Raw genomic sequence first — 27,857 nt, 5'->3', positions numbered from 1 at the left:
CACCTTGCAATGGGTTTTCATTATATACCGGGTATACAGCAATTCATTTGCTGAAATATAAAAAGTGAAAAATAGGTATCAAGAAAACCTTTGTATTTCCAAAATGGCCACAAGATAAGGTGTTGAGAAGCAGTGGTTATTTGCACATCTATGAATTCTGGGGTCTCCATACTAGCATGTGAATTACAGGGCATTTCTCAAATAGATGTCTTTTTTACACACTGTCTTACATTTGGAAGGAAAAAATGGAGAGAAAGACAAGGGGCAATAACACTTGTTTTGCTATTCTGTGTTCCCCCAAGTCTCCCGATAAAAATGGTACCACACTTGCGTGGGTAGGCCTAGCGCCCGAGACAGGAAACACAAAATGGACACATCACATTTTCAGAAAGAAAACAGAGCTGTCTTTTACAAAGTGCCTTGTCAAAATGGGGTGACTTGTGGGGCTCTGACCAGGTTCTGTTACCCAGAATCCTTTGCAAACCTCAAAATTTGGCCCAAAAAAACGTTTTCCTCACATTTCGGTGACAGAAAGTTCTGGAATCTGAGGAGAGCCATAAATTTCCTTCCACCCAGCGTTCCCCGAAGTCTCCCGATAAAAATGGTACCTCACTTGTGTGGGTAGGCCTAGCGCCCGCAACAGGATATGCCCCAAAACACAATGTGAACACATCACATTTTCCCAAAGAAAACAGAACTGTTTTTTGCAAAGTGCCTAGCTGTGGATTTTGGCCTCTGGCTCAGACGGCACCTAGGAAAACCTACCAAACCTGTGCATTTTTTAAAACTACACACCTAGGGGAATCCAAGATGGGGTGACTTATGGAGCTCTCACAGGTTCTGTTACCCAGAATCCTTTGCAAACCTCACAATTTGGCCCAAAAAGCACTTTTTCCTCACATTTCGGCGACAGAAAGTTCTAGAATCTGAGAGGAGCCACAAATTCCCTTCCACCCAGCGTTCCCCCAAGTCTCCCGATAAAAATGGTACCTCACTTGTGTAGGTGGGCCAAGTGCTTGTGACAGGGAAGAGCCAAAAACATGTCGAAATTGAGGGGGAACCAAAGCGGGTCCAAAAGGGCAGTTTGAGAAAGAAAAAAAAATTTAGGCTGACAAGTGCAGCAGAATTTTTATCAATATAGAGGAGACAATACTGGGTGGTAGGAATTTTGTGGATTCCTGCAGATTCCGGAAGGTTCCATCACAAAGATGTGGAAAAAATGTGTGATTTCCAGCAAAGTTGGAGGTTTGCAGGGCATTGTGGGTAAGAAAATGGTGCGGGTGCCTGTGAAGCACACCACCCTGGAATCACCTAGATGTCTAGTTTTCAGATGTGTCTAGGTCTTGTGGATTTTTCTACATGGCAGCGTCCCAAAGTCGATAAAGTGCAGCCCTCACCATTCCAAGTGGGACGATTTTGAGAGTTAGCCAAGCTCTCATGGCCCAAATGTAAAATGAAAACCCAAAATAATCAAATGTCCTCTTGCTTGCCGTGGGATAAGATGTTTTAGTGTGCGGGGGAGAGCTGAAAGACTGTTACCCCCTTCAGTTGGGGTGGGGGCATAACCAGGCCAATACCGTTGGTAGCCACCACCCCACTTTTTGTTTTTTATTTTTATTCCCTGGCATCTAGTAGACTTTCTGCCCCCCACCCCAGGGTGTGGATCGGGGGTAATTGCCCCATCTGCCCACTGGTGGGCAGAACAACTTTGTCCCCATTTATTTGGGGTAGGGGTATTTTTATTTGGGGTAGGGGTATGGCCATACCCCCACCTTCTTATTTTGAAAAAAAAAATCTTCCCTGGTCTCTGGTGGGCTTTCGGCCTTCCAAAAATAAGCCATATGGCCAACAGTAATGTGCCCCCATGGGCGACCCTTGCCCAAGGCGCTGCCCCCCCCCCCCAAATAAAACACACGCTCACCAATCCCTGGTGCCTGAGTGGTTTCTGCCCCCCCGGGGGCAAATCGGCCTAATAGAAATAGGCCGATCTGCCCCCAAGGGGAGGAGAAATGCCCTAAAATAAAATAACCCCCCCCCAAGGGAGCAACCCTTGCCTAAGGGGTCGCTCCCCTTGCGTGAAATTGGTGCCAAAAAAAAATCCCCGGTGCCTAGTGGTTTCTGCCCCCCTTGGGGGCAGATCGGCCTAATAAAAATAGGCTGATCTACCCCCAAGGGGGGCATAAATGGGCTAAAATAAATTTGCCCCCCCCCCAGGGGAACGACCCTTGCCTAAGGGGTCGCTCCCCTTGCGTGAAATTGACACAAAAAAATAAAGATCCCTGGTGTCTAGTGGTTTCTGCCCCCCTTGGGGGTAGATTGGCCTAATTAAAATAGGCTTCGCAATCCGGCTGCTAAAATGCTCAGAGAGACTTCAAAGGGAAGGAAATTCCTTTTCTTCCCTTTGAAGCCTCTCAGGCCTCCTCCACGTGATCGGAAAAGAAATGCTGAGCATTGCTCTTCCGATCCAGCGCGATGGGGGGAGACCTCTGTGATGGTCAGTGTGCAATTGCACGCTGACGTCACAAGGGGGTTGTGGGGGGGGGAGTCATGGGGGCTGTCGGGGGTGGAAGGAGAAGGGCTTCCCCTTCCATCCCTGCCTTTGGGGGGATGGGAGGGAAGAACACAGAGGGAGCGCTAGCGCTCCCTCTGGGCTCTGTGCCCAGGACGTAATGGTTACGTCCTGGGCACACGAGCACTGTGCCGCAGGACGTAACCATTACATCCGCGGCACAGAAGCAGTTAATGCTGTTTAAACTTAGATACATGGGTTCATTAATGCAAAGCCTTGATTATTAGGGTGAGTACTCTAAGAAAATGTTGTAAGCGCCGACTGGACTGCTAACAGCACTCCCAATATAAAAATGTGAACACACACTTGCAAAGTTTAACAATGTACATTAATGTATAATGTTCCCAGAATGCTCTCTGATTAGATGCAAATATGTGCAGAAAGCTTGAAAGCAAGATTTATGATTCTTCGCTGTCAAAATAAAATGTTCACAAAAAATGCAACTATGAACAGGACGTTTTGCTAAACTACTGTGGAACTGGAGAAGCCATTTCTTTGAAGCATCATTTTGTAAAATGTGTTGATACATGCTAATATTTCCAAATTTATATTCATAATAGAAAAATCAATGTAACCAGTTTCAGCAAGTTTATGGGCAACATGAAAATCAAAAAGCACTGGCAAAGTCAATAGGTCCGACATTGGTGGTATGTCTTTTGTTTTTGTAAATGCATATCTTTTTTTGACATGGTTTTTATAAAACGTTATTGCTGTTGGACCATCATAACAAACACTGGCAAAAAAAATGTTGTCCTCAAAAAGCACATATGGTCACAGTGGATCATGGCACGAACAAAACTACTATGTGCCAATATGCTCCTTGTGGAAGAGCAGAATGCTGCTGCTTACAGTGAAGCCAGCCATTAAATAGAGAGCTAGAATTTTATTAAAAACAAAAAAGTTCTAGGATAACCAATGAGGGGCACAATTCTTAAAGAAAATCACAAAGTGCACCCATGGTGTATATCCTTAAATTTGTGCAGATTTATGACTTTCATGAACTCACAAGAATTTACAGAAGTAGGCCAGGAAATTGTACTCCTAGAAAAGATTGTAAACTCCATTTTAGCATGAGAAAATATGCATGTGTGTCTCTGTTGAGCATCTAAATGTTCAGTTTCCCTTTAGCCACTTTTTTCTAAAACTGGAAGACGTTTTACTTCTGCCCTTGCTAGGAGTACATTTCCAACCTTTCTAAGTATGTACAAAGGTTAGAGAAGAGATGATGAAAACCCTTAAAACATGCAAGTTAGTGGGTTTGCACAGACTCAGAAAGGCTTTATGACTCTGGAACTATTGCTTGACCCTATCTCCATTTCCAGTATTTAGATCTACTGAAAGGTGGCAAAATAAGGTAATAACTAGCTTTCAAATTCTACAATAGCACCAGCCCTAGCATAATCAGAGAGGCTATTTTCAAGGCTCTTGTATAATGAGATTGCTGCAATACTTTTTCTAGCCACCCTATGCCACCAAAGGGACAAGTGGGATTTTTTTTACAGAACAAGTAGATTTATGACCCAACCTGTCCCATGGACAAGTAGGTATTTTATAAATGTCCACACTCCTGTTGGAGAGGTTGGGATTTGTAATAAATCACAAGAAATCAATATTTGTGCCATCTGAAAGGATGGAATTTTTGGGTGTTGTACTAAACACTGTCAAGATACAATTAGAGATACCAGAAAGGAAGATAGTTATGATAAGACAAGAGGTAAAAGGATTATTGACAAAGGAAGAAGTGACATTGAGAGAATAGGCGAGAGTTACTGGACTTCTATCATCAAAACAGGCAATATTTCCAAGTCCATTAAATTACAGAGTGTTGCAACGTCTCAAGAGGTCAAGTCTGAGTAGAGGTTTATGGTAAGGAGACAAGGTGAGATTGACACAAGCTGCAATGGTGGCTAGAAAATGTACATGCATGGAATTGCCGAGCACTGTTTGGATCAACCCCAGATTATGTATTAGAAACACATACGAGCAATTTAGGTTGGAAAGCAAGAATGAATACACAGGTAACAGGAGTAAAATGGAGCATGCAAGAGAGAAAATATAATATAAATTGTTTGGAAATTGAAGCAGGAGTGTCAGCGAATCGCAGTTTGAGGAATCAGATCCCGGGTCACACAGTGTAGGAAGTTGGCTCTGTATGCACTATTTCAAAGTAAGGAATAGTATGCACAGAGTCCAAGGGTTCCCCTTAGAGGTAAGATAGTGGCAAAAAGAGATAATACTAATGCTCTATTTTGTGGTAGTGTGGTCGAGCAGTAGGCTTATCCAAGGAGTAGTGTTAAGCATTTGTTGTACATACACACAGGCAATAAATGAGGAACACACACTCAGAGACAAATCCAGCCAATAGGTTTTGTTATAGAAAAATATCTCTTCTTAGTTTATTTTAAGAACCACAGGTTCAAATTCTACATGTAATATCTCATTTGAAAGGTATTGCAGGTAAGTACTTTAGGAACTTTGAATAATTACAGTAGCATATATACTTTTCACATAAAACACCGATAGCTGTTTTAAAAGTGGACACTTAGTGCAATTTTCACAGTTCCTGGGGGAGGTAAAGTATTGTTAGTTTTTGCAGGTAAGTAACCCACCTACAGGGTTCAGATTTGGGTCCAAAGTAGCCCACCGTTGGGGGTTCAGAGCAACCCCAAAGTCACCACACCAGCAGCTCAGGGCCGGTCAGGTGCAGAGTTCAAAGTGGTGCCCAAAACACATAGGCTTCAATGGAGAGAAGGGGGTGCCCCGGTTCCAGTCAGCCAGCAGGTAAGTACCTGCGTCTTTGGAGGGCAGACCAGGGGGGTTTTGTAGGGCACAAAAAGTACACCCTCAGCGGCACTGGGGCAGCCGGGTGCAGTGTAGAAACAAGCGTCGGGTTTCCAATGTAAATCAATGGGAGACCAAGGGGTCTCTTCAGCGATGCAGGCAGGCAAGGGGGGGGGCTCCTCGGGGTAGCCACCACCTGGGCAAGGGAGAGGGCCTCCTGGGGGTCACTCCTGCACTTAAGTTCCGATCCTTCAAGTGCTGGGGGCTGCGGGTGCAGGGTCTTTTCCAGCCGTCGGGATTTTAGAGTCAGGCAGTCGCGGTCAGGGGGAGCCTGGGGATTCCCTCTGCAGGCGTCGCTGTGGGGGCTCAGGGGGGACAGCTTTGGTTACTCACAGTCTCGGAGTCGCCGGAGGGTCCTCCCTGAGGTGTTGTTTCTCCACCAGTCGAGTCGGGGTCGCCGGGTGCAGTGTTGCAAGTCTCACGCTTCTTGCGGGGATTGCAGGGGTCTTTAAATCTTCTCCTCTGTAACAAAGCTGCAGTCTTTTTGGAGCAGGTCCGCTGTCCTCTGGAGTTTCTTGTTCCTCTTGAAGCAGGGCAGTCCTCTGAGGATTCAGGGGTCGCTGGTCCTTGAGAAAGCGTCGCTGGAGCAGGTTTCTTTAGAAGGCAGGAGACAGGCCGGTAGGACTGGGGCCAAAGCAGTTGTTGTCTTCTTTCTTCTTCTGCAGGGGTTTTCAGCTCAGCAGTCCTCTTCTTCTTGTAGTTGCAGGAATCTAAATTCTTAGGTTCAGGGGAGCCCTTAAATACTAAATTTAAGGGCGAGTTTAGGTCTGGGAGGGCAGTAGCCAATGGCTACTGTCTTTTAGGGTGGCTACACCCTCTTTGTGCCTCCTCCCTGAGGGGAGGGGGGCACGTCCCTATTCCTATTGGGGGAATCCTCCATCTGCAAGATGGAGGATTTCTAAAAGTCGAAGTCACCTCAGCTCAGGACACCTTAGGGGCTGTCCTGACTGGCCAGTGACTCCTCCTTGTTTTTCTCATTATCTCTCTTGGACTTGCCGCCAAAAGTGGGGGCTGTGTCCAGGGGGCGGGCATCTCCACTAGCTGGAGTGCCCTGGGGCATTGTAACACGAAGCTTGAGCCTTTGAAGCTCACTGCTAGGTGTTACAGTTCCTGCAGGGGGGAGGTGTGAAGCACCTCCACCCAGAGCAGGCTTTGTTTCTGTCCTCAGAGAGCACAAAGGCTCTCACCGCATGGGGTCAGAAACTCATCTCTCAGCAGCAGGCTGGCAGAGACCAGTCAGTCCTGCACCGAACAATTGGGTAAAATACAGGGGGCATCTCTAAGATGCCCTCTGTGTGCATTTTTTAATAAATCCAACACTGGCATCAGTGTGGGTTTATTATTCTGAGAAGTTTGATACTAAACTTCCCAGTATTCAGTGTAGCCATTATGGAGCTGTGGAGTTCGTTTTTGACAGACTTCCAGACCATATATTCTTATGGCTACCCTGCACTTACAATGTCTAAGGTTTTGCTTAGACACTGTAGGGGCATAGTGCTCATGCACATATGCCCTCACCTGTGGTATAGTGCACCCTGCCTTAGGGCTGTAAGGCCTGCTAGAGGGGTGACTGACCTATGCCACAGGCAGTGTGAGGTTGGAATGGCACCCTGAGGGGAGTGCCATGTCGACTTAGTCATTTTCTCCCCACCAGTACACACAAGCTGGCAAGCAGTGTGTCTGTGCTGAGTGAGGGGTCCCTAGGGTGGCATAAGTCATGCTGCAGCCCTTAGAGACCTTCCCTGGCATCAGGGCCCTTGGTACCAGGGGTACCAGTTACAAGGGACTTACCTGGGTGCCAGGGTTGTGCCAATTGTGGAGACAATGGTACATTTTAGGTGAAAGAACACTGGTGCTGGGGCCTGGTTAGCAGGGTCCCAGCACACTTCTCAGTCAAGTCAGCATCAGTATCAGGCAAAAAAGTGGGGGGTAACTGCAAAAGGGAGCCATTTCTTTACACACAGTCTTACAGAAGATGGACAATATTTCAGCTGTTACTTACATTAACAAGCTGAGGGACAGCAGGTCGAAAAGGCTTGCTGCCTATGGGCCTCCAGTTGTGGTCCTCAGGTCACCACTGTTACCTGGGGCTCCCGGCCACAGCAGAGCTCCACTGATGACGTCGATGGCCCTTCGGCATACAAGGGTGGCCCCTCTCACCAGCGCCACGCTGCCCTCAGCGGCTTCTCAGGGCTGCAGTCCGACTGATCGCATCTGTGGGATTTCGTAAGCCAAAATCTACTCACCTGCAGCCGAAGGTGCGTCTCACACTTTATTTAAGGAGGGCAAGGGGGTACAGGAGTAAGTCGATCCCCAGGAGGAAGGAGGATAATTATGGTGCCAGCGGGAGCAGTCAGAAACGTGGATAGCTGGCCATCTTGCGTGGCCACGTCTCCCACCATTACTAAATGTTAATATGGGGATTACTGGGCCACCTGATCATTCTCCTTAGCAATAACCACAAACAGTGTTCCATTAGATTAGTGCTCTGTACATGGCTACAATATAGTTTATTTAAACATGCCCTCATGTGTGCAAACTTGCATCATAATTAAGTGTTGGTAATATGGTGCATAAATTGAGAATCCTTTACTTTGGCCAAGCAATAGATAACTGATCACCTACACCAGGGAATAGCTGGTAAGTTGTTTTAGGTGTGTGCGAGCTCATTCACACACACACACCATTGCAAAGCTCTTCCAGGATTGAACAGAATATATCTGCACAGTAACCAGTGAAACAGCTTTACTGATCTCACACAGACACCAACAAAGAAAAGACTGAACTAATGATGGCCTTTCCAGACTCACACGAAATGGAGTTCAGACCCAAATGCCCTCTGAGGCCTTCACAATAGTAGTTAGTATTATACAAATGTCAATAGCATAGCATGATTTATTTACCCAGGAGCTAGGCAGCAGGGGAGGAGCAAAAAAAGGACAGACATACTTTGAAGAGATAAATATTATATACATATTACAATGCAATGTGAAGTGAATGATAATTTATTTTTTGTACTACTAACAAAGCCATATTGCTTCGTACAGTGGTTAGTGGAGCACTTAACTTAAAAAGAAAGACTACAAGGTCTATGTAACAGGAAAAGCTAAGGATAGGGGACAAGGTGCCAGCAGTCAAAACTTATTCTGAATGTAGAGTGGTGAGACCAGGTTACCACTGCTTACTTGCTTGTGACACAAGAGTCTCTGGTGGACAAACAAAACAAAACATAAAAAAAAATTAAAAAGTACTCAGTTCTGCCAACTTAGGTTCTTAAGCAGACTGTAATGCTTCTAAAGAAAGCTTTCAGTGTACACAGAACAATCTCAAACCTGGAGAATTTGTCTAACCCTTACCAAACTGGCTTCCGTGGTAGCGATGCGGTTCAGAACCTTCATCATATTCGTGGGAGCCACAGGATTGAAACTGTAAAGGTCCAAAATTAAAGTTACAGAACAATCGATTCAATTTATGTCAGCTATATTGCATGTAATCCACATTCTGATTAGAGAAATATAAATAAATAGAAACATGTTACCTAATACTGGAAATAAACAGCTCTTCCTGCATCTCCTTTGGAAAGAGTAGCCTTTGATTTCTGTCCCCACTGAGACTGTCAGAAATGATAAATACGACAGGACAGCGACCCGTTCGCACAAACCTCCTACAAAAGAGAACATAGGTCAGTCATAATATGTTGCAGTACATCGGATCTAGGAAGCGTATTGAATCAGTGGGAGCTTAAGTGAGTGTATGATAAGAGTGGTCTTAAATCATACCTCAATACTTCATGTAAACTTGGGGGGTCGCGATAAAACTGGTTGGGCATATCCTGCAGAAGAAAAAAAACATGATGATAATCTGGAATTGACATTCATAATAATACTGTTAGGAGAATGCAATCTTTGAATTTAAATACTGTACAAAGAATGTCCCGCTGTGCTTTTCTAAAGCATCACATGAGAAGTTTGTTCCGTTTGTCTCAATGGCTTCAGGAGCAACAACAACCACAGAAAATGGCAACTCCCAGGTTCCTAAAAACGATATAAAGAGCTGCAGCCCTGGAAAAATTATCCATTTCTGCAAATTAGATCTATTTTCAATATCTTATGTCATTAGGATAAAGTTACCTTCATGGTTACTCCATTATGGTAGCCTATTGGATTTTTTCCCACTATCTAAGAGTTGGTGCCCTGCCACCCACAATCCATACACCAATTAGTGCAGGATCAGTGTTGGTAACAAGAAAGAGCCTATCAACTAAAAGTAATGTGGCCACAGTAACCTTGTCCTCCACCTGAAGCCAGGCTGGTTCCCATTCTCAAAGTGTTAGCAGATCCCAGAGCAATAAGAAAATAGTGAAAGCAGAATTGGCCAATTTAGGCCTAGCCAGATAGTTTACAAAGAACTATCGGGCCACATATAGCATTGCATTGTGAGAAAGTCTCAAGAGTATAATTTTGACAGACTACATGTGGGTAGGCGACAGATACCCCACAGATGTACGTGTACCTGGAGAATGCCACAAGAGCTCTGCTGGAGTGTGCACTGCAACTGGGTGCAGGTTTGGCCAAATTCAGGATGTAGCAATGGTTGAGATAGGAGGTAATTCTTTTTGCATATTTGGCCTCAGCAGCTGCTCGCATGTCATCATTGCCCCCAAATGTCATTAAATGCTGATGAGCAAAATTCCGAGCACTAGGGTTAAATCTAGGATGCACATGCTTTTATAATGAGTTCTGTTTTCTACTTTCATCGAGTGAGAAACCCATTGGTCTTCAATACTCTAATAACATTCTTTGCAATGTGTTGCTAATAAATACACTGTTTGGTAATTTCAAAATTCAGAGTGCTTCAATGGTGTAGTCAAGGTCTGACCTGAATTCCCATCAATGTGCCCTTAACATAAGATGGAATGAGACGGGTTACCTTCCTGAGAGAGAAGAACAAAATTAACATACAAAATCAACAAACTGTCACTAGTGTATCTTTAAAGTAGGACCTGAATCCACTACAACGTCTAGGTTTTTAACCTTCTCATTTCTGGTGAAACAACCTGATCTATTTACGGTGGACTCTGAAATGCGCTGTTTATCTTTACGGTGTCTCATGGTGCCTAAAATATTTTTCTGTTTCACTGAGCTAAAATAAATGACAGAGCCTTGCAGCTACTGAACTCTTGTTCCGACCCATCTAGAACTATGAGATTCTGGAAGCCGTCTGCACCTTTTCACAATTCTAATCGCCATATATTAATGATGAAGAGGCAGCAGATATAAATATTAAAAAAGACAGGGCATTGGGGGGGACTTTTTGAAGTGGAGTGGAAATTACCTAGGAAGGAGGCAAATTCTCTAATTGCATAAGCCCCTAAACCAGTCATCGAGGAAAACCTGTCAGGAAGAATGGCATAGCCAACTGTATCAAAAGGTTGTGTAGAGATCCAACAGGCCCAAGCTGAGTCTTGGTAACGAGATGGCCTTTGGCAATGTAATTTAAGGCTGTGCCTATACCTGCTTGGACAGAAGCGAAATTGATGGGCATCTAAGAAGTTATATTAATAAGGCCTGTAAGTGTAAAGCAACTGCTTTTTCGGTACACTTACTCAAAATCAGCTTATCTTAGCAATAGGTTAACAACTGCTTCAAACTCTATCAGGCCACTCCCATGAGATCCAAACTTTAGAGATTCAAGACCCAATGTGACAGCACTTTGTATTTCATATAGCGCTTACTACCTCTGGCGAGGCATCAATTTTAAATGGAGATTCCATTCCCAAGCTTATTTTGTAATAGTACGAGTGCCGGAGCCCAAAGCTCTGCTCAATTCCGCGGCCAGTGAAATTAAATGTCAGCACATCGAATACCAAGGCTGCATATTCTTGAATACACTGAATGGCTCTTTAATCCACTCCCAGATATTTCTTGCCACTTCATTTCACTCTTGCAGTTTTTGTTTTCCCCCCTTTATGATTGTTTTCCCCATCTTTCTCTTCTTCAGTCTTGCCACTTTGTTTTTCCATCTCTTGTTCCCAGAAAATGTCTGACACAGAAAAATATGTGCCACTCGCCAAAAGTGAGTGCTGGTGGCCCCATCAGCAACCACCAGCTCAAATTAAGCACTGGAGATTCCCCATCGGCTCACTCATCGATTCGGCCTTCATGAACAAAATGCAGTCTGCCATAAGGAATTCTTTGAAATTAAAATTAGATCAGCTGAACAAGTCACAACTGTTTGGGAGAGATTCAAGGCCTATATCGGGAAATTCACAACAGGTAAACACATAAGGGTGCTGCAATCCATACACACGCAGTAAGGCAGGCTGTAGAAAATATTACTTGAGCTCAAATCTAGATAGGAAGCGTCTCATTATCCAAAGGTACTAAATTAAATAATTAAACCCTCCTGGCCTACAGGGAGATGGCTGAAATAAAGAGCAAACACTTGGAGAGAAGGTGGGGGCGTCTAACTACGGAGAGGAAGAATGCCTTAGCAGGACTTTGTCCTTGATGCTGGGAAAGGCCTACTAGCAAGCAGTTATACACCCAATGAGTTCACCTAGTAGGGAATTAGTTGAGAGAAACAGTGTCTTTCTTCAGAAGTTAAACAGATTATGAAAATCTATATGCCTCTTGATCCAATGTGGAACAACTCCATATTATGCGATACCCCAATGGGATAGCACTTAATTAGTTGAAGGGTGGTACCTTGTTAGTTTTGAAAAATCGACAGTGCAATTTTTGAAAGCTGCAAAGTTATACTATGGAGGAAAAACAAAGGTGGGCAAACAGGTACAGGGCAGCGGCTTAAGGGATCAATCTCCTGGACTTAAGGTGAGCATTGGGCAAGGGTCAGGACCACACCAACAGGTTAAATCGAGCAAAGGGGTACAGAGGTGTAGTACTGCGTCAGCTGCCCAGTGTTTGTCAATGGTGATCAGTCGAGGTGAACCAACAAGTGGGCTCCAATCTTGATATGTCCGGGGACACCTTGGGACCTCTTATCCACAGGCTACGGGCGATGGCTGCAGAGGTGTCTTGAGGAGTCAGGTTTTCTCCAGTGAAGCACTCACGTTTGAGGGGACCTGCATGCAGAGGCTTCAGGTGTCATCTCTGGGAGTCCGCAGTGGGCAAGTCCAAGGTGGGCTTCCACTCAACGGCTGGGGAACCATGTTGGCAGCATTGGTCCACTTCAACTTGGGCTGTGCAGCACAGGTGCAGTGGTGCTTTCAGGTGTTGGGTTTTAGCGGTCCGGAGTCTTCTCAGTAGGTCTTGGGGTGCCTGCAAGATGCAGGAAAGGAGCTTTGCTACTCCACGAGAGTTCCTGGGTTTTTGTTGAAGGCATGCAGTCCTCCCAGGTTTTGGTGGCACCATAGCTTCAGGACGAGATGACTTTGGAGCAATTCGGCAAGAGCAGCAGACAGGCCGGTAGGGCTGAGCCCAGGTCAGGTACTTCTTACTTTGTTTTCACTGCTCTTCAGTGTCGTTCTTCTTAGGTCAGCAGGAATCTGTTTTTCTGGTGGCAGGGGCGCCCCTAAATACTGCATTTAGGGGAGTGCCAATGGGCTACTTACCCTGGGAGTCACTAGACCCTGTATATGACCATTTCCTGTGGTAAATGGGGAAATCCCTGTCCCAAAGTTCCCAAATCTGCCAATACCAAGATGACAGATTTCAAAAGTTGTGTCCACATCAGGCATGCATTGACCTGAGGGGTGGACACTTCTCCCTGAATACTAAATTTACCACCTGTCCAGGTGCCAAATAGACCCTGTGGCAGGAGGGTCGGCAACTCTCCTTTGAGTGTAGCCAGATCTGCATTCTAAGGGTGGTGGGCTTCTTCAGAGCCTCCTGCCTTAGAATGCAGATTCACATGTCATCCTGTTGGGCAGGGTGCACAAGCACCTCTCCCAGAACAGGCTTTATCTCTGACCACCCGAGAGCAAAAGCTGGGGGTCAGATTGGTGTCTGATGGTGGCAGGCTAGCTAAAACCAATGAGTCCCCACATGGATAGTTGATAGGTTTTAGGGGCACCTCTAAGATGGCCCTCTGGGTACACGTATTAATAAATCCATCACTGGCATCAGTGAGGGTTTATTAATACAAGATGTTTGATACCAAACATCCCTATTTTCAGTGAAGCTATCATATAGCTGGGAACCTTGTAGTGACCAGTGTCCAGCACATGTACTCAAAAGGGCTTCCTTGTTCACTCACTATGTACAAGAATAGACAAAGACAAAGCAGGGGCATATCTGGTCATGCAGATATGTCCTCACATGTAATATAATGCACCCCGCCTTAGGGCTGTAAGGCCTGCTGTAGATATGACATATATACTGCATGCAGTGTTAGGGGACATGGCACCATGTTGTTTTTTCACTTTTAGCTTGCAAAGGCAGTTTGCATGTGGTAGTTGAGGGGTCCCTTAGGGTGGTACATTACATGCTGCAGCCCTTGGGGCCCTCTTTGGTACCCATGCCCTAGGTACCAGGGGTATCATTTACTAAAAACTATAGGAGGACCAACGTTCTTGCAAACTGGGGACCAACTGCACAGTTTTAGGGTAGGGGATCTGGCACTTGGGACCTGGTTAGCAGGAACCCAGTGCACTTTCAGTCAAAATTACGTTGAATACCAGGCAAAACAACATGGTGACCATGTCAAATAGGGGCACTTTCCTACACTCACTGATCTGCATCATGAGGCCCAGGACCAGGGTAGGTTCGACCCCTCGATTCCTGAAGCAGTTATCACTACGATCCTCAAACCAGCAAAGGACAAAAAATATTGCAAATCCTATAGGCTTTGGTCACTTATAAATCTGGACAATAAAATTTGTGCCTGCATCATAGCTATTGATGAGGAGCTTGGTGCTGCTGGAACAATCTGGCCTTACACCACGGAAAGCGACTCAATAATTTGCAAAATCCTTGTTCCCTTTTTACATCAAATCTGTCCACATACTGAAGCCTTCTCTGTGTTTCGTAACACTGAGATGGCCTTGAAGTCCATGGAGAGGCCCTTCCTGTTTGTGAATAATGGTGGATTTGTTCTAATATTTTGAACGTATTGTGATTGCTATAACTGTAGCCCATGGCTAGGGTACGCATGAATGGGTAAACTTTCCAGTTATTTTTGCACTGACCTATTTCTGGTCATGAATAAGGGAGAAACACCTGCATGGGGAAATAGTATTCTCGACTAAGCATGTGCTTGTGGCAGTGTATGCACATAATATTATTATTTTCGGGAAAGGGCCAGAGGCTAATTTAGAAATTATAATTAGAGATTCTGGGAGCTACCAGGAATACAAGTTAACTGAAGAAAAAGGACTTCACTTACAAAAGTTATAGGTAGGCTCCCAACTGAATATCCATTGTGGTGGTATGTAGACTTGGTTAAATATCTGGATATATTTGTTAACAGAGATAAACAACAGGTGCTGAGAGATAACTATGGCCCAGTGCAAGAGAAACTTACTGAGGGAGTGGAGAAATGGATACCATTGTTGCTGCTCAAGGCTGGTGAAAATATTGGTGTAGGAAGTTGGCTCTGTATATACTATTTCAGAGTAAGAAATAGTGTGCACAGAGTCCAAGGGTTCCCCCTTAGAGGTAAGATAGTGGCAAAAATAGATAATTCTAATGCTCTATTTTGTGGTAGTGTGGTCGAGCAGTAGGCTTATCAGAGGGTAGTGTTAAGCATTTGTTGTACACACACAGGCAATAAATGAGGAACACACACTCAAAGACAATTCCAGGCCAATAGGTTTTTATATAGAAAAATATATTTTCTTAGTTTATTTTAAGAACCACAGGTTCAAGATTTACAAACAACACTTTAAATGAAAGGTATTTCACTCAGATATTCTAGGAACTTCACAATAGCATGTATAGTTTTGGCTAAAATGGCAATAAGCTATTTTAAAAGTGGACACAGTGCAAAAATCAACAGTTCCTGGGGGAGGTAAGTAAATGTTAAGTTCACAGTTAAGTAAAACACTTACAGGGTTCAATGTTGGGTCCAAGGTAGCCCACCGTTGGGGGTTCAAGGCAACCCCAAAGTTACCACACCAGCAGCTCAGGGCCGGTCAGGTGCAGAGATCAAAGTGGTGCCCAAAACACATAGGCTTCAATGGAAATAGGGGTGCCCCGGTTCCAGTCTGCCAGCAGGTAGGTACCTGCGACTTCGGAGGGCAGACCAGGGGGGTTTTGTAGGGCACCCGGGGAGGGGGGGGGGGGGGGACGGGAACACAAGCAGGCGCAGAAAGTACACCCTCAGCGGCACTGGGGCGGCTGAGTGCAGAGTGCAAACAGGCATCGGGTTTTCAACAGGAATCAATGGGGAGACCCGGGGGTCTCTTCAACGATGCAGGCAGGCACAGGGGGGGCTCCTCAGGGTAGCCACCACCTGGGCTAGGCAGAGAGTCGCCTGGGGGTCGCTCCTGCACTGGAGTTCAGTGTCTTCAGGTCCTGGGGGCTGCGGGTGCAGTGTGGTTTCCAGGCGTCGGGTTCCTTGAAGCAGGCAGTCGCGTTCAGGGGGAGCCTCTGGATTTCCTCTGCAGGCGTCGCTGTGGGGGCTCAGGGGGGTCAACTCTGGCTACTCACGGGCTCGCAGTCGCCGGGGAGTCTTCCCTGTAGTGTTGGTTTTCCGCAGGTCGAGCCGGGAGCGTCAGGTGCAGAGTGGAAAGTCTCACGCTTCCGGTGGGAAACGTGTGGTCTTTAAAAGTTGCTTCTTTGTTGCAAAGTTGCAGGTTTGTTGAACAGGGCCGCTGTTCTCAGGAGCTTCTTGGTCCTTTTAGATGCAGGGCAGTCCTCTGAGGCTTCAGAGGTCGCTGGTCCCTGTTAGATGGGTCGCTGTTGCAGTTTTTCTTGAAGTGGGGAGACAGGCCGGTAGGGCTGGGGCCAAAGCAGTCGTCGTCTCCGTCTTCTCTGCAGGGCCTCAGGTCAGCAGTCCTTCTTCGTCTTCAGGTTGCAGGAATCTATCTTCCTCGGTTCTGGGAGCCCCTAAATACTCAATTTAGGTGTGTGTTTAGGTCTGGGAGGGCAGTAGCCAATGGCTACTGGCCATGAGGGTGGCTACACCCTCTTTGTGCCTCCTCCCCGTGGGGAGGGAGGCCCATCCCTAATCCTATTGGGGGAATCCTCCATCTGCAAGATGGAGGATTTCTAAAAGTAAGAGTCACCTCAGCTCAGGACACCTTAGGGGCTGTCCTGACTGGGGAGTGACTCCTCCTTGTTTTTCTCATTATCTCCTCCAGCCTTGCCGCCAAAAGTGGGGGCAGTGGCCGGAGGGGCGGGCATCTCCACTAGCTGGGATGCCCTGTGGCACTGTAACAAAGGGGGTGAGCCTTTGAGGCTCCCCGCCAGGTGTTACAGTTCCTTCAGGGGGAGGTGAGAAGCACCTCCACCCAGTACAGGCTTTGTTCCTGGCCACAGAGTGAGTCAGCCCACACTGGAAGTCGGTATGGTTTCAGGGGGCATCTCTAAGAAGCCCTCTGGGTGTATTTCACAATAAAATGTACACTGGCATCAGTGTGCATTTATTGTGCTAAGAAGGTTGATACCAAACTTCCCAGTTTTCAATGTAGCCATTATGGTGCTGTGGAGTTCGTGTTGTAGTGAATCCTAGTTTGTTTTAACAGGATAGCAGGAGTTAGCTTAGCCGTAGGCTTGTAAACTCGTGCCCCCGTCACCTAGTGACTTTTAACCTACTTAGCTTGCTCTGTCTTAGCCCATTTAATTATTTATGTCCTTTAAGATGGCTGCCTTGTTTATAGTTAGGCCACTTGTTATGAGTTTTATTATCAGTGTCACTGGGCCAAGGCGTCAAGTTTATACACGAAAGACAAACAAACAGTAGGTGTTCACACTTAGGGATTTTCCCTCTCTATACTTTCGAGGGATTGTTGATATTAATTGCCGTCCCAAGCATGCCTGTTATCTATTGTTTTGGAATACACCTACGTCAGGGGACCTTGTAGATCTGTATAAATACATCACACTTCAGGCAGATAATCAGAGGGATTCCGAACAGAGGGCATCGCCACCATCACTGATACCGATGCTGCAGTCGTCAAGACGCTGACCCAGTCTTCGTGTCCCTACGGAGTCTGAGATAGAGACCTCATTCCAAGGTAACGAGGGTTGGGGGCTCCACTCATGGACACGGCTTTGGCAGATTAGGTTTAGCAAACCCAGCTCTCCTTTAGGTAGGAGGTTAGGCCTATTCACATTAGGGTAATAGGGCATATTCCATCTTATATATCTTTTTCATGTATTTGAAAAATGGTGGGGGTCTTCATAACAATGACTCTCTTCTTCACAATACTGTTACTTGCTATATTCATTATCCTAATCATTGCAGTCCATGCAACTAACCGCAAATTGCAGTTATGTTAAATAAAAAGCCATTATAACTATACTGCAGCTGTGTCATTGCCTGTGTTTGTATGAGACATAATATATCTGTGAGAAAAGGGTAATCTCCGTTTAACCACGACAACCCTGAGATATCTTAATTTGAGTCCATGCGTAAGCGACTGCCACAAATCACCTTTTACTATTGTGTTTCTGGTGAGGTGCTGCTAGTGAGCCGGTAAGGTTGGGACAACAGTTGCGACTTGTTGTAGGAAAGACTCAGTCGCCTACAAACAAAAGTACTGTTATCTAAAACCAGCAGTCTTGCTCAGAGCAAGAGTCCAAACTACGACAGTGTATGACAGACTCTCAGACCATATACTCTTATGGCTACCCTGCACTTACAATGTCTAAGGTTTTGCTTAGATACTGTAGGGGCATAGTGCTCATGCACCTATGCCCTCACCTGTGGTATAGTGCACCCTGCCTTAGGGCTGTAAGGCCTGCTAGAGGGCTAGTAAAAGTATAGACACAAAGACTTTGCAAAGATTGGTAAATGTCTTAAGTTGACTGTCTACCCCTTCACTGCCATACACGTTGTGCAAGGTTCTGCTATTATTTCTAGGCTTCTGAATAATTAACAAGGCATGTGAAGTGCAAAGGTAATGTTTTGGTGGTCACTCTGCACTAAAGGGTACAAACTTACATTGACTAGGTGAAGTTTTCAGTCCAATAGCTCAATGGTAGGATGCCTACAGATTGAGAGTGAGATGGAGTCAGAATGTATATGTCTCTTTGCTGAAGCCCAACTGTCAGCCTGCCACTGTATGGTAAAAACTGTATACGCTAGGGGATACTTAAATTACTTACTTATAACAATACTTCTCCTGCATTAGAATTTCTCACAGTGTCAAGATAGTTAAATCTGCACAGATCAGTAACATCGAGAATTTCAGACATACAAAGTCTTTGCAGTGGTTGACATTCATTAGGATTGGGTCATGGAATAAACGCACAACCCTAAACCCCTGAAAAAAGTTTGACTTTTTTATGCTGGATGAATTGCTCAGTAACCGGAATGTTCGCAGCTGACAAATGCAGTGTTCTATAGGTCTTGATTTGAATCCCAAGGAGGTAGACTGAGGTGGGTCAAAGGACTACCTTAAATATGGTGTTTGGAATATTTGTGATTACAGCACTTGCAAATGCTGACATTGTTTTCCACTCAGTCAGTGAGTAATATAAGTGGAGTGAAATATCAAGGATAAGTATAATGAGTGCTGCATATTGTGGATGGTCAAAGTAATTGTGATCACTGCACGCTTCCTGGGAGGTGTATAAGCGCATCTGAATATACATCAAAACATGCTACTAACAGGTTAAGTGGCATGTTCCGTTTGTAGCATGTGTCTATAGATACACATGGTCTGCTTAGACTGTACAGCAGTTTCCTCTGAAAGTGGTGGCTAGCAGGCAGATGATGCAGATGTCTGGAGCAAAGTTCTTAACACCCTCTAGCCAACCACTGCCTGATGGCAGACTAGAATATTTAAACAACAGTGTTTACTCAATGTGTGTGGTGTTGACAGTGAGGTACTTTTGCAGATGTCGACTAGCAGGAGGTTACCTAAAAAAAGTCATGCTGTAACCATTTTTGAATGTGCTTGAGCAGGCACACAATAATCACCTTAGCTAAACAAGCCTGAATTCATTTAACAATCAATCTTGCACTGCTTGATTTAGAGATGGGGTGTCCTTTTCAAAGTTTTACAAAGGCTGTAAACGGTTTCCTATATTAAAGGACTTTGTCCTGTCAATATAATATGAATGCCTTTTCAACATCTAGAATGTGTACAGCCCTTTCTACTACAGAATCTGGTTATGGAAAAAAGAACACTTCAATGATTTGATTGATGTGGGAAGGTGAGACTACCCTGGACAGAAACGTGAGGTTAGTCTTGAGGGCCCCTGGGGAGGTGGATAAAAGGTTCTGAATTGTTAGAGCCCTAAACCTGCAAATGTGCCTGAGCCAGGTTATCGATAGGAGGAAAGCTACTTTCCGAAATAATCTCCAAGTTAAAAGAGTGGAGGGATTCAAAGAATGGACATATAAGCCATATGAGGACTTATGAGCCGTATGAGGATTGCGCACCAGAGCTGAAGACGCTTTGGGCGGTTTTATTCTTTTAAGACTTTAATCACAGGGATTCTGAAGAGGAACAAGTGAACCTTATTTTGCACATATGCTGCAACTGCGGCTGAGTGCAAGAATATGGGGAAGTATACTAAGCCTGCCTTCTGAAAGTGTAAATGGGAGTAAGTAATGCCTTGTTCAGGGTCTTTGAATGGGCCTATATGCTTTGAGGTTCAGTGGTGAAGAAATAATTTCCATTTTAGCATGTAGAATGTAAAATGGTGGATTTATGTGCCTTACACAGTATAAGCCCCCACCCCCACCTGGAGGCTGAAGTAACCAACTTCCCTGTTAGGCTGAACTGTCTGCGTGGTTGAGTTGGCCTGATATTGAGTAGGAAGGTCTGGCATGAGTGGCAATTTCTTGTACAGGCTGATGGATATCTCCAGAAACATCCTAGCTGCCTTAATCAGTTTGGTGCTATCAAGATGAGTGCCATCGACAACTGCCTCATACTTCCTCACCATGCACGAGATGGCAGGAGAGGAGGAAAAGCGCAGGCAAATATCCTTGCCCAATTCATCCATATAGTGCCTTGCCCATAGACAGTGGGTGTGGAACCTGGGGGTTTGTTTGGACATTTTGTATTTGCAAAGTGGGGTGAAAATATTGATGGTCGGGGTGCCCACTGACAGAAGTACCTGTGGGTGGAGTTTCCACCCATGGACTTTCTGATGAGTCCTGCTGAGTAGTTGCCTAAGTAATATTTGACCCCCCGAAAGAGCTCCACTAAGAGGTGGATCTTGTTGTGGTAATGTCAGACCTCATGAGCTAATGCAGGCAGCTGTTGAGAGCCTGTCACCTCAAAAACAAAAAAAAAAAAAAAAAAGGAAGATGCAGAAGCTGTTTGAATGCCATTACTTTGCTCACTGGCGGTATGTTTTCCCGGTAACCACATTTAGGATGCAGCCTAGGAAGGGTGAGATTTAGTAGGCTGAATGTGAAACTATTTGATATTGAGGCGAACTCTAGGTACTGGAGTAAGAATAGCACCATCTGAGTGTGTGCTAGACAATGTTGCCTGCTGCTGCTCTTTATCTGCCAGTCATCAGAGTATGGAAAGGTGTGAGTGGCGTTTTTGTGGAGATGAACACCCACCACCTCTAGGCACTTTGTAAACACCCTTGGAGTGGTTGTGACTGTGAACGGCAGCACTGTAATCTGGTAATGTTCTTTACTTAACACAAAGCGAAGGTACTGGGCGGAGTGAATGGGGATATGGAAATAGGCGTCTTTAGGTCAAGCGCTGTCATTAAGTGCCACTCATTATGAATTAATTACACTGCTGCTAGAGAGCCTCATAATGCCTGTGTGGGACTTTCTTTAGCGTTTTTTAGGAGAGCTTGCCATCTAAGAGCTGCAAACTCTATAGCTAGGATACGGAGACCCTTTCTGGTTGGTTTTGTGTATGCATTTTGTGGCCTGAAAAAAGTGTTAAAGAAAAACTCTAACAAATTTCTTGGGACTATTATTAGAAATGCATTGTCATATGTGTATTTATATGGAATATACTTAATTATGGTAATTGATAAAGTGGTGGCTTTTAGACGAAGCCAATAGGTCTGCTTTATATGTGTTAGTGCTGAACCCTTGATAAAAATCAATAGGTCTGCCTTTTATATTTGTGTTCCAACCCTCTGACAAAGCCAGTAGGTCTGTCTTATCTATGATGACACTCCATTATATTGTTACTATGTAGTTAAAAAAAAAGAAATTCACTGAATAAAACTAAAGGTTAAAGTGACATTACAGTTAAGTGGAAATTCACGAGTTACAGTTAACTCAAGTAACTATAACTTGCACCCTCGCCACGCACGGTTTATGACCTCTCACATCACTCATAACATGTTCTATAACATTACTGAAAACATCTGTAATGACATCTGGAATTAAATTATTGATCACACCACTGGGCATGGTGGGGTGCGAATGCTAATCTACCCCTCCTCTTTGTCAAGGTTCTACTAGATCGAATATGTGCCACATCAGTGTGTGGTGTTGCACTGAAACATTACTGTATATTTTCATGAAAAATACTCAGGAGTTCAAAGCTTGTTCTTTAACCCCTTGGGTGCCCTGGATGAGCTGGTCTCGCCCTCGGCCACAGTTGCAGTGTGCCAAGAACAAGACCTGGCTCATGTGGGGGGGGGGGGAGAGTTTGTAATTGGTGAGTAAATAAAGGGGCACTTGACTCAATCACGAGTCACAAGAGCACTTGGTGAAGGGCACTACACTTTGAGCATGCTTTACCTGCCTTATTTAGCCTCCAATATTGATTCCCTTTACCATGTACTTTCTTTTTGAGGGTTGCCACATTCACCTGAAGTGGAGAGGAGAATCAAGAGACCTTACTCTGGAGCAGGAGAGGATACTATTTTCTTTAGGACACGATCGAATAATGCCCAAGTGTCTCCTTCTGACTATTAGGGCTTATTGATCACACTGTCCTCAATGCAATTTCATCTGATATGTATCCACTGACATAAGATGTGATTTCCTGTCACGTCATAAATGGACCTAGAGCCATGTACGCAAATTGGCGGTCTGAACCTGAAAAACTCTACACGTTTTTGTCACATATTGTTGGGAAGTATGGTCATCAGGTAAATGATTGTTCTTACTAATTGATGACCTTTTTGAAATGCAATGTTTTTCTGACACTTCACATAAGATATACGAGATTAGGTCTTACCTCCACAAGGATAAGCCTCTTGTCTGTCCCAGTGGGTTGTCCCAGCATCTGCAATTTATTATATTTGTTTGCTCTCAGAAGAAATTCTTGGAAGAGTGAAGTTTGTGATTGACTTGTGAAAGGTTGAGAATTTGAGCCTGAAAAGGGAAAACACAAATGTTTCTCACATATTTCATGTAATCCTTGTAACACACTATTAATTATATGTGTAATAAAGGTGGTGTAGGAAGTTGGCTCTGTATGTGCTATTTCAAAGTAAGGAATAGCATGCACAGAGTCCAAGGGTTCCCCTTAGAGGCAAAATAGTGGTAAAAATAGATAATACTAATGCTCTATTTTGTGGTAGTGTGGTCGAGCAGTAGGCTTATCCAAGGAGTAGTGTTAAGCATTTGTTGTACATACACATAGACAATAAATGAGGTACACACACTCAGAGACAAATCCAGCCAATAGGTTTTTATATAGAAAAATATCTTTTCTTAGTTTATTTTAAGAACCACAGGTTCAAATTCTACATGTAATATCTCATTCGAAAGGTATTGCAGGTAAGTACTTTAGGAACTTCAAATCATCAAAATTGCATGTATACTTTTCAAGTTATTCACAAATAGCTGTTTTAAAAGTGGACACTTAGTGCAATTTTCACAGTTCCTAGGGGAGGTAAGTATTTGTTAGGTTAACCAGGTAAGTAAGACACTTACAGGGCTTAGTTCTTGGTCCAAGGTAGCCCACCGTTGGGGGTTCAGAGCAACCCCAAAGTCACCACACCAGCAGCTCAGGGCCGGTCAGGTGCAGAGTTCAAAGTGATGCCCAAAACACATAGGCTAGAATGGAGAGAAGGGGTTGCCCCGGTTCCGGTCTGCTTGCAGGTAAGTACCCGCGTCTTCGGAGGGCAGACCAGGGGGGTTTTGTAGGGCACCGGGGGGGGGGCACAAGCCCACACAGAAATTTCACCCTCAGCAGCGCGGGGGCGGCCGGGTGCAGTGTAGAAACAAGCGTCGGGTTTGTAATGGAAGTCAATGGGAGATCTAGGGATCTCTTCAGCGCTGCAGGCAGGCAAGGGGGGGGTTCCTCGGGGAAACCTCCACTTGATCAAGGGAGAGGGACTCCTGGGGGTCACTCCTCCAGTGAAAGTCCGGTCCTTCCGGTCCTGGGGGCTGCGGGTGCAGGGTCTCTCCCAGGTGTCGGGACTTAGGATTCAAAGAGTCGCGGTCAGGGGAAGCCTCGGGATTCCCTCTGCAGGCGGCGCTGTGGGGGCTCAGGGGGGACAGGTTTTTGTACTCACAGTCTTAGAGTAGTCCTAGGGTCCCTCCTGAGGTGTTGGATAGCCACCAGCCGAGTCGGGGTCGCCGGGTGCAGTGTTGCAAGTCTCACGCTTCTTGCGGGGAGCTTGCAGGGTTCTTTAAAGCTGCTGGAAACAAAGTTGCAGCTTTTCTTGGAGCAGGTCCGCTGTCCTCGGGAGTTTCTTGTCTTTTCGAAGCAGGGGCAGTCCTCAGAGGATGTCGAGGTCGCTGGTCCCTTTGGAAGGCGTCGCTGGAGCAGGATCTTTGGAAGGCAGGAGACAGGCCGGTGAGTTTCTGGAGCCAAGGCAGTTGTCGTCTTCTGGTCTTCCTCTGCAGGGGTTTTCAGCTAGGCAGTCCTTCTTCTTGTAGTTGCAGGAATCCAATTTTCTAGGGTTCAGGGTAGCCCTTAAATACTAAATTTAAGGGCGTGTTTAGGTCTGGGGGGTTAGTAGCCAATGGCTACTAGCCCTGAGGGTGGGTACACCCTCTTTGTGCCTCCTCCCAAGGGGAGGGGGTCACAATCCTAACCCTATTGGGGGAATCCTCCATCTGCAAGATGGAGGATTTCTAAAAGTTAGAGTCACCTCAGCTCAGGACACCTTAGGGGCTGTCCTGACTGGCCAGTGACTCCTCCTTGTTGCTTTCTTTGTTCCCTCCAGCCTTGCCGCCAAAAGTGGGGGCCGTGGCCGGAGGGGGCGGGCAACTCCACTAAGCTGGAGTGCCCTGCTGGGCTGTGACAAAGGGGTGAGCCTTTGAGGCTCACCGCCAGGTGTCACAGCTCCTGCCTGGGGGAGGTGTTAGCATCTCCACCCAGTGCAGGCTTTGTTACTGGCCTCAGAGTGACAAAGGCACTCTCCCCATGGGGCCAGCAACATGTCTCTGGTGTGGCAGGCTGCTGGAACTAGTCAGCCTACACAGACAGTCGGTTAAGTTTCAGGGGGCACCTCTAAGGTGCCCTCTGGGGTGTATTTTGCAATAAAATGTACACTGGCATCAGTGTGCATTTATTGTGCTGAGAAGTTTGATACCAAACTTCCCAGTTTTCAGTGTAGCCATTATGGTGCTGTGGAGTTCGTGTTTGACAGACTCCCAGACCATATACTCTTATGGCTACCCTGCACTTACAATGTCTAAGGTTTTGTTTAGACACTGTAGGGGTACCATGCTCATGCACTGGTACCCTCACCTATGGTATAGTGCACCCTGCCTTAGGGCTGTAAGGCCTGCTAGAGGGGTGTCTTACCTATACTGCATAGGCAGTGAGAGGCTGGCATGGCACCCTGAGGGGAGTGCCATGTCGACTTACTCGTTTTGTCCTCACTAGCACACACAAGCTGGCAAGCAGTGTGTCTGTGCTGAGTGAGAGGTCTCCAGGGTGGCATAAGACATGCTGCAGCCCTTAGAGACCTTCCTTGGCATCAGGGCCCTTGGTACTAGAAGTACCAGTTACAAGGGACTTATCTGGATGCCAGGGTCTGCCAATTGTGGATACAAAAGTACAGGTTAGGGAAAGAACACTGGTGCTGGGGCCTGGTTAGCAGGCCTCAGCACACATTCAATTGTAAACATAGCATCAGCAAAGGCAAAAAGTCAGGGGGCAACCATGCCAAGGAGGCATTTCCTTACAGGTGGCCTCTCCCAGAGATTCCATATAACAGCACAACAAGGCTGACAACCAAATTACTTTATAAAAGTTCTAAGGTATCTGTCATTTTCATTTTATGTATGATAGAGAGTGCTTGCTCCCGGACAATATATCAGCACTCAAACCTCCGCCCTTAAAACACTTGAGAAACAGTGAGTTGGCTACGTCACAGGCTATTTAAAGTATTTAACAAAGCAACTGAGACTGGCACGCTCCCTTCATCTCTTTGGGAGGCAATTATTATGGCACTGCCGAAGGTATGGAAGGACATGATGGAATGCTAATCTTACAGACGGTTGCCCCAAGACAATGTGAAAAACAAAATCTTTGCCCAAGTGACAGCTAATCATCTGACCCCATTAAAGTGAGGGCTTATGCTGCTTCACTAGAACAGATTTCCTCAAGACATACAACATATAATCTATGTACAGTATTCACATTCAGCTTTGAAGGTTACCTGAGGGTGTGGCAAAAACACATGGAACAGCCTCTTCCATTCTGTGGCAGAGATTATGCCAGAGGAACCATTTATGATTATATTATGGATTTGAGATTACATTCAACTTGATTCGTTATCTCACAGGCAGAGTTCTGGTTTTCACAGTTTTAACACTCACTTCCTGGTTTCCATCCTGGTCTTTCTAGGGACACCATCTCGTCAGGCAGGGCTCTAGTGCTTTTCATGTCCTCTGCCTATAAAACAGCTGCAGTGCAGTCGAGGTAACTGTGCCGTAAAAGGGCTGGGGAGGGGGAAATATTGTGTTGACGCTCTGTTGGGGCTTTGTTGGGGACAGGATATAATTGCATTATTTTGCATTTATTTGTAATCCCTGTTGGAAGCAGTGTTCTACTTTTATTTTCTGCAAAAGTTCTGCTTTTTGATTCAACACTCACTTCATAGTTTCCTCCCAGGTTTTCTATAGGTGATATCTTGTCTGGCAGCACTTTAGTGTTTTTCATGTGCATGGCCTATATTAAAAATAAAAAAATAAAAAACAGGTGCAGCACAGGCCATTATGATGGTTTGGACCGAGAAAAACCCATGTGTTTCAGATATACTGCAGCAGAACTTTGGGCATTAAGCAATTCTACTTGTAAGTCTGTCCTACCACAGTGTATGGGCCTGCGCCCTGCATTAGCTGCAATACCTCTCTGCAATTTGAGAAAATGGGCATTGTGAGTGGTAGTGGTATGGTGAAGTGTCATTCTAAGATTAAAGTAGCACTCATTAATATTCATTCTTTTCACAAACATGCACTAGATATTGTCAACCTTTTAACTGATCTGCAACTAGATGTTTCATTTATGACTGAAACATGCATGAGAGAAGATGCACTACCTGACAATGCATTAGCGTTCCCAGAGAACTATGCATGCATACATAGGGATAGAGTGGATAAAATGGGTGGGGGGCTCGCCACTGCCAATAAAAACAATCTCAAATGCTCTACATTTCTGCTACAGGATTTATAAGGGCAGAATCATTGTGCTTTCGAGTATCCCCATCCACCAGGCTGTCCTTTATTGGAGTTCTAATCTACTGACCCCCAGGATATGCTAGGGAATTTGTCAACTCTTATTGATCAGGCAACTGCACCAAATATAGTAAATATTGATAACTTTACGGTCCTTGGAGACCTAAATCTCCATGTGGATGTTGCTGAGGATGTAATGGCATGGTCCTTTCTAGATACAGCTACCACTCTTAATTTATCTTTGGACTCCATGGGACCTACCCACAATGTGGGAAATACCACTGACTTCATCTTTTCTAACACTTACACTGACATCCCAGAGGAGGTTTTGTGGTCAGATCACTTCCTAATGCCATTTGCTTTGCAATTTCCTAGGCAACTGGAGAAGAAACTCAAGGGTATAACTTCTCTGGTCAGATCTTGGCACAAAGTGACGATTTCTGATCTTCAGGGAATACTAGAACCGGAAGTAACCAATAAGGATGCTATAACAGTGAACCAATGGCTCTCCGCTGCCACGGATACTGTAGCCCCTGTTAAAGCTAAAGGTGGACAGAGGATTACACAATCTATCTGCCCCTTGGTTTGCCCCTGAGCTCTCCGCTGAAGGAAAGCAATGTGCAAAAGGCTGGAGAGACTCTGGAGGCAACAGTACTGTGATACAGAAAAAACAGCTTAGGCAACCCTTAAGTAAATATCATAACATCAAAATGGCACACAGTATCTTCTCTATCCAGGAGATATGTGCTGCTAATAATAGTTTAAAGGAGATTTTTAAAATTGTTTTGCACTTAAT

At 45.3% G+C, this 27,857-nt stretch overlaps 1 protein-coding gene across 1 annotated transcript in view; it reads right to left on the bottom strand.

Annotated features, from left to right (window-relative positions):
- Positions 1–27,857, bottom strand: part of RAD17 (RAD17 checkpoint clamp loader component) — a 278,159-nt gene that overhangs the window by 172,026 nt on the left and 78,276 nt on the right. The window contains exons 6-9 of the mRNA XM_069224406.1: positions 22,659–22,795; positions 9,190–9,242; positions 8,949–9,074; positions 8,767–8,836 (exon numbers count right to left, since the gene is read on the bottom strand). Coding sequence (XP_069080507.1) covers positions 8,767–8,836; positions 8,949–9,074; positions 9,190–9,242; positions 22,659–22,795 — 386 coding nt within the window. The remainder of the gene's footprint in view (positions 1–8,766; positions 8,837–8,948; positions 9,075–9,189; positions 9,243–22,658; positions 22,796–27,857) is intronic.

Source organism: Pleurodeles waltl, chromosome 1_1 (genome assembly GCF_031143425.1).
Source record: "Pleurodeles waltl isolate 20211129_DDA chromosome 1_1, aPleWal1.hap1.20221129, whole genome shotgun sequence".
Taxonomy (NCBI): Eukaryota; Metazoa; Chordata; class Amphibia; order Caudata; family Salamandridae; genus Pleurodeles; species Pleurodeles waltl.
Note: the sequence above shows the minus strand (reverse complement) of the source record. Positions and strands in the feature narration are given on the sequence as shown.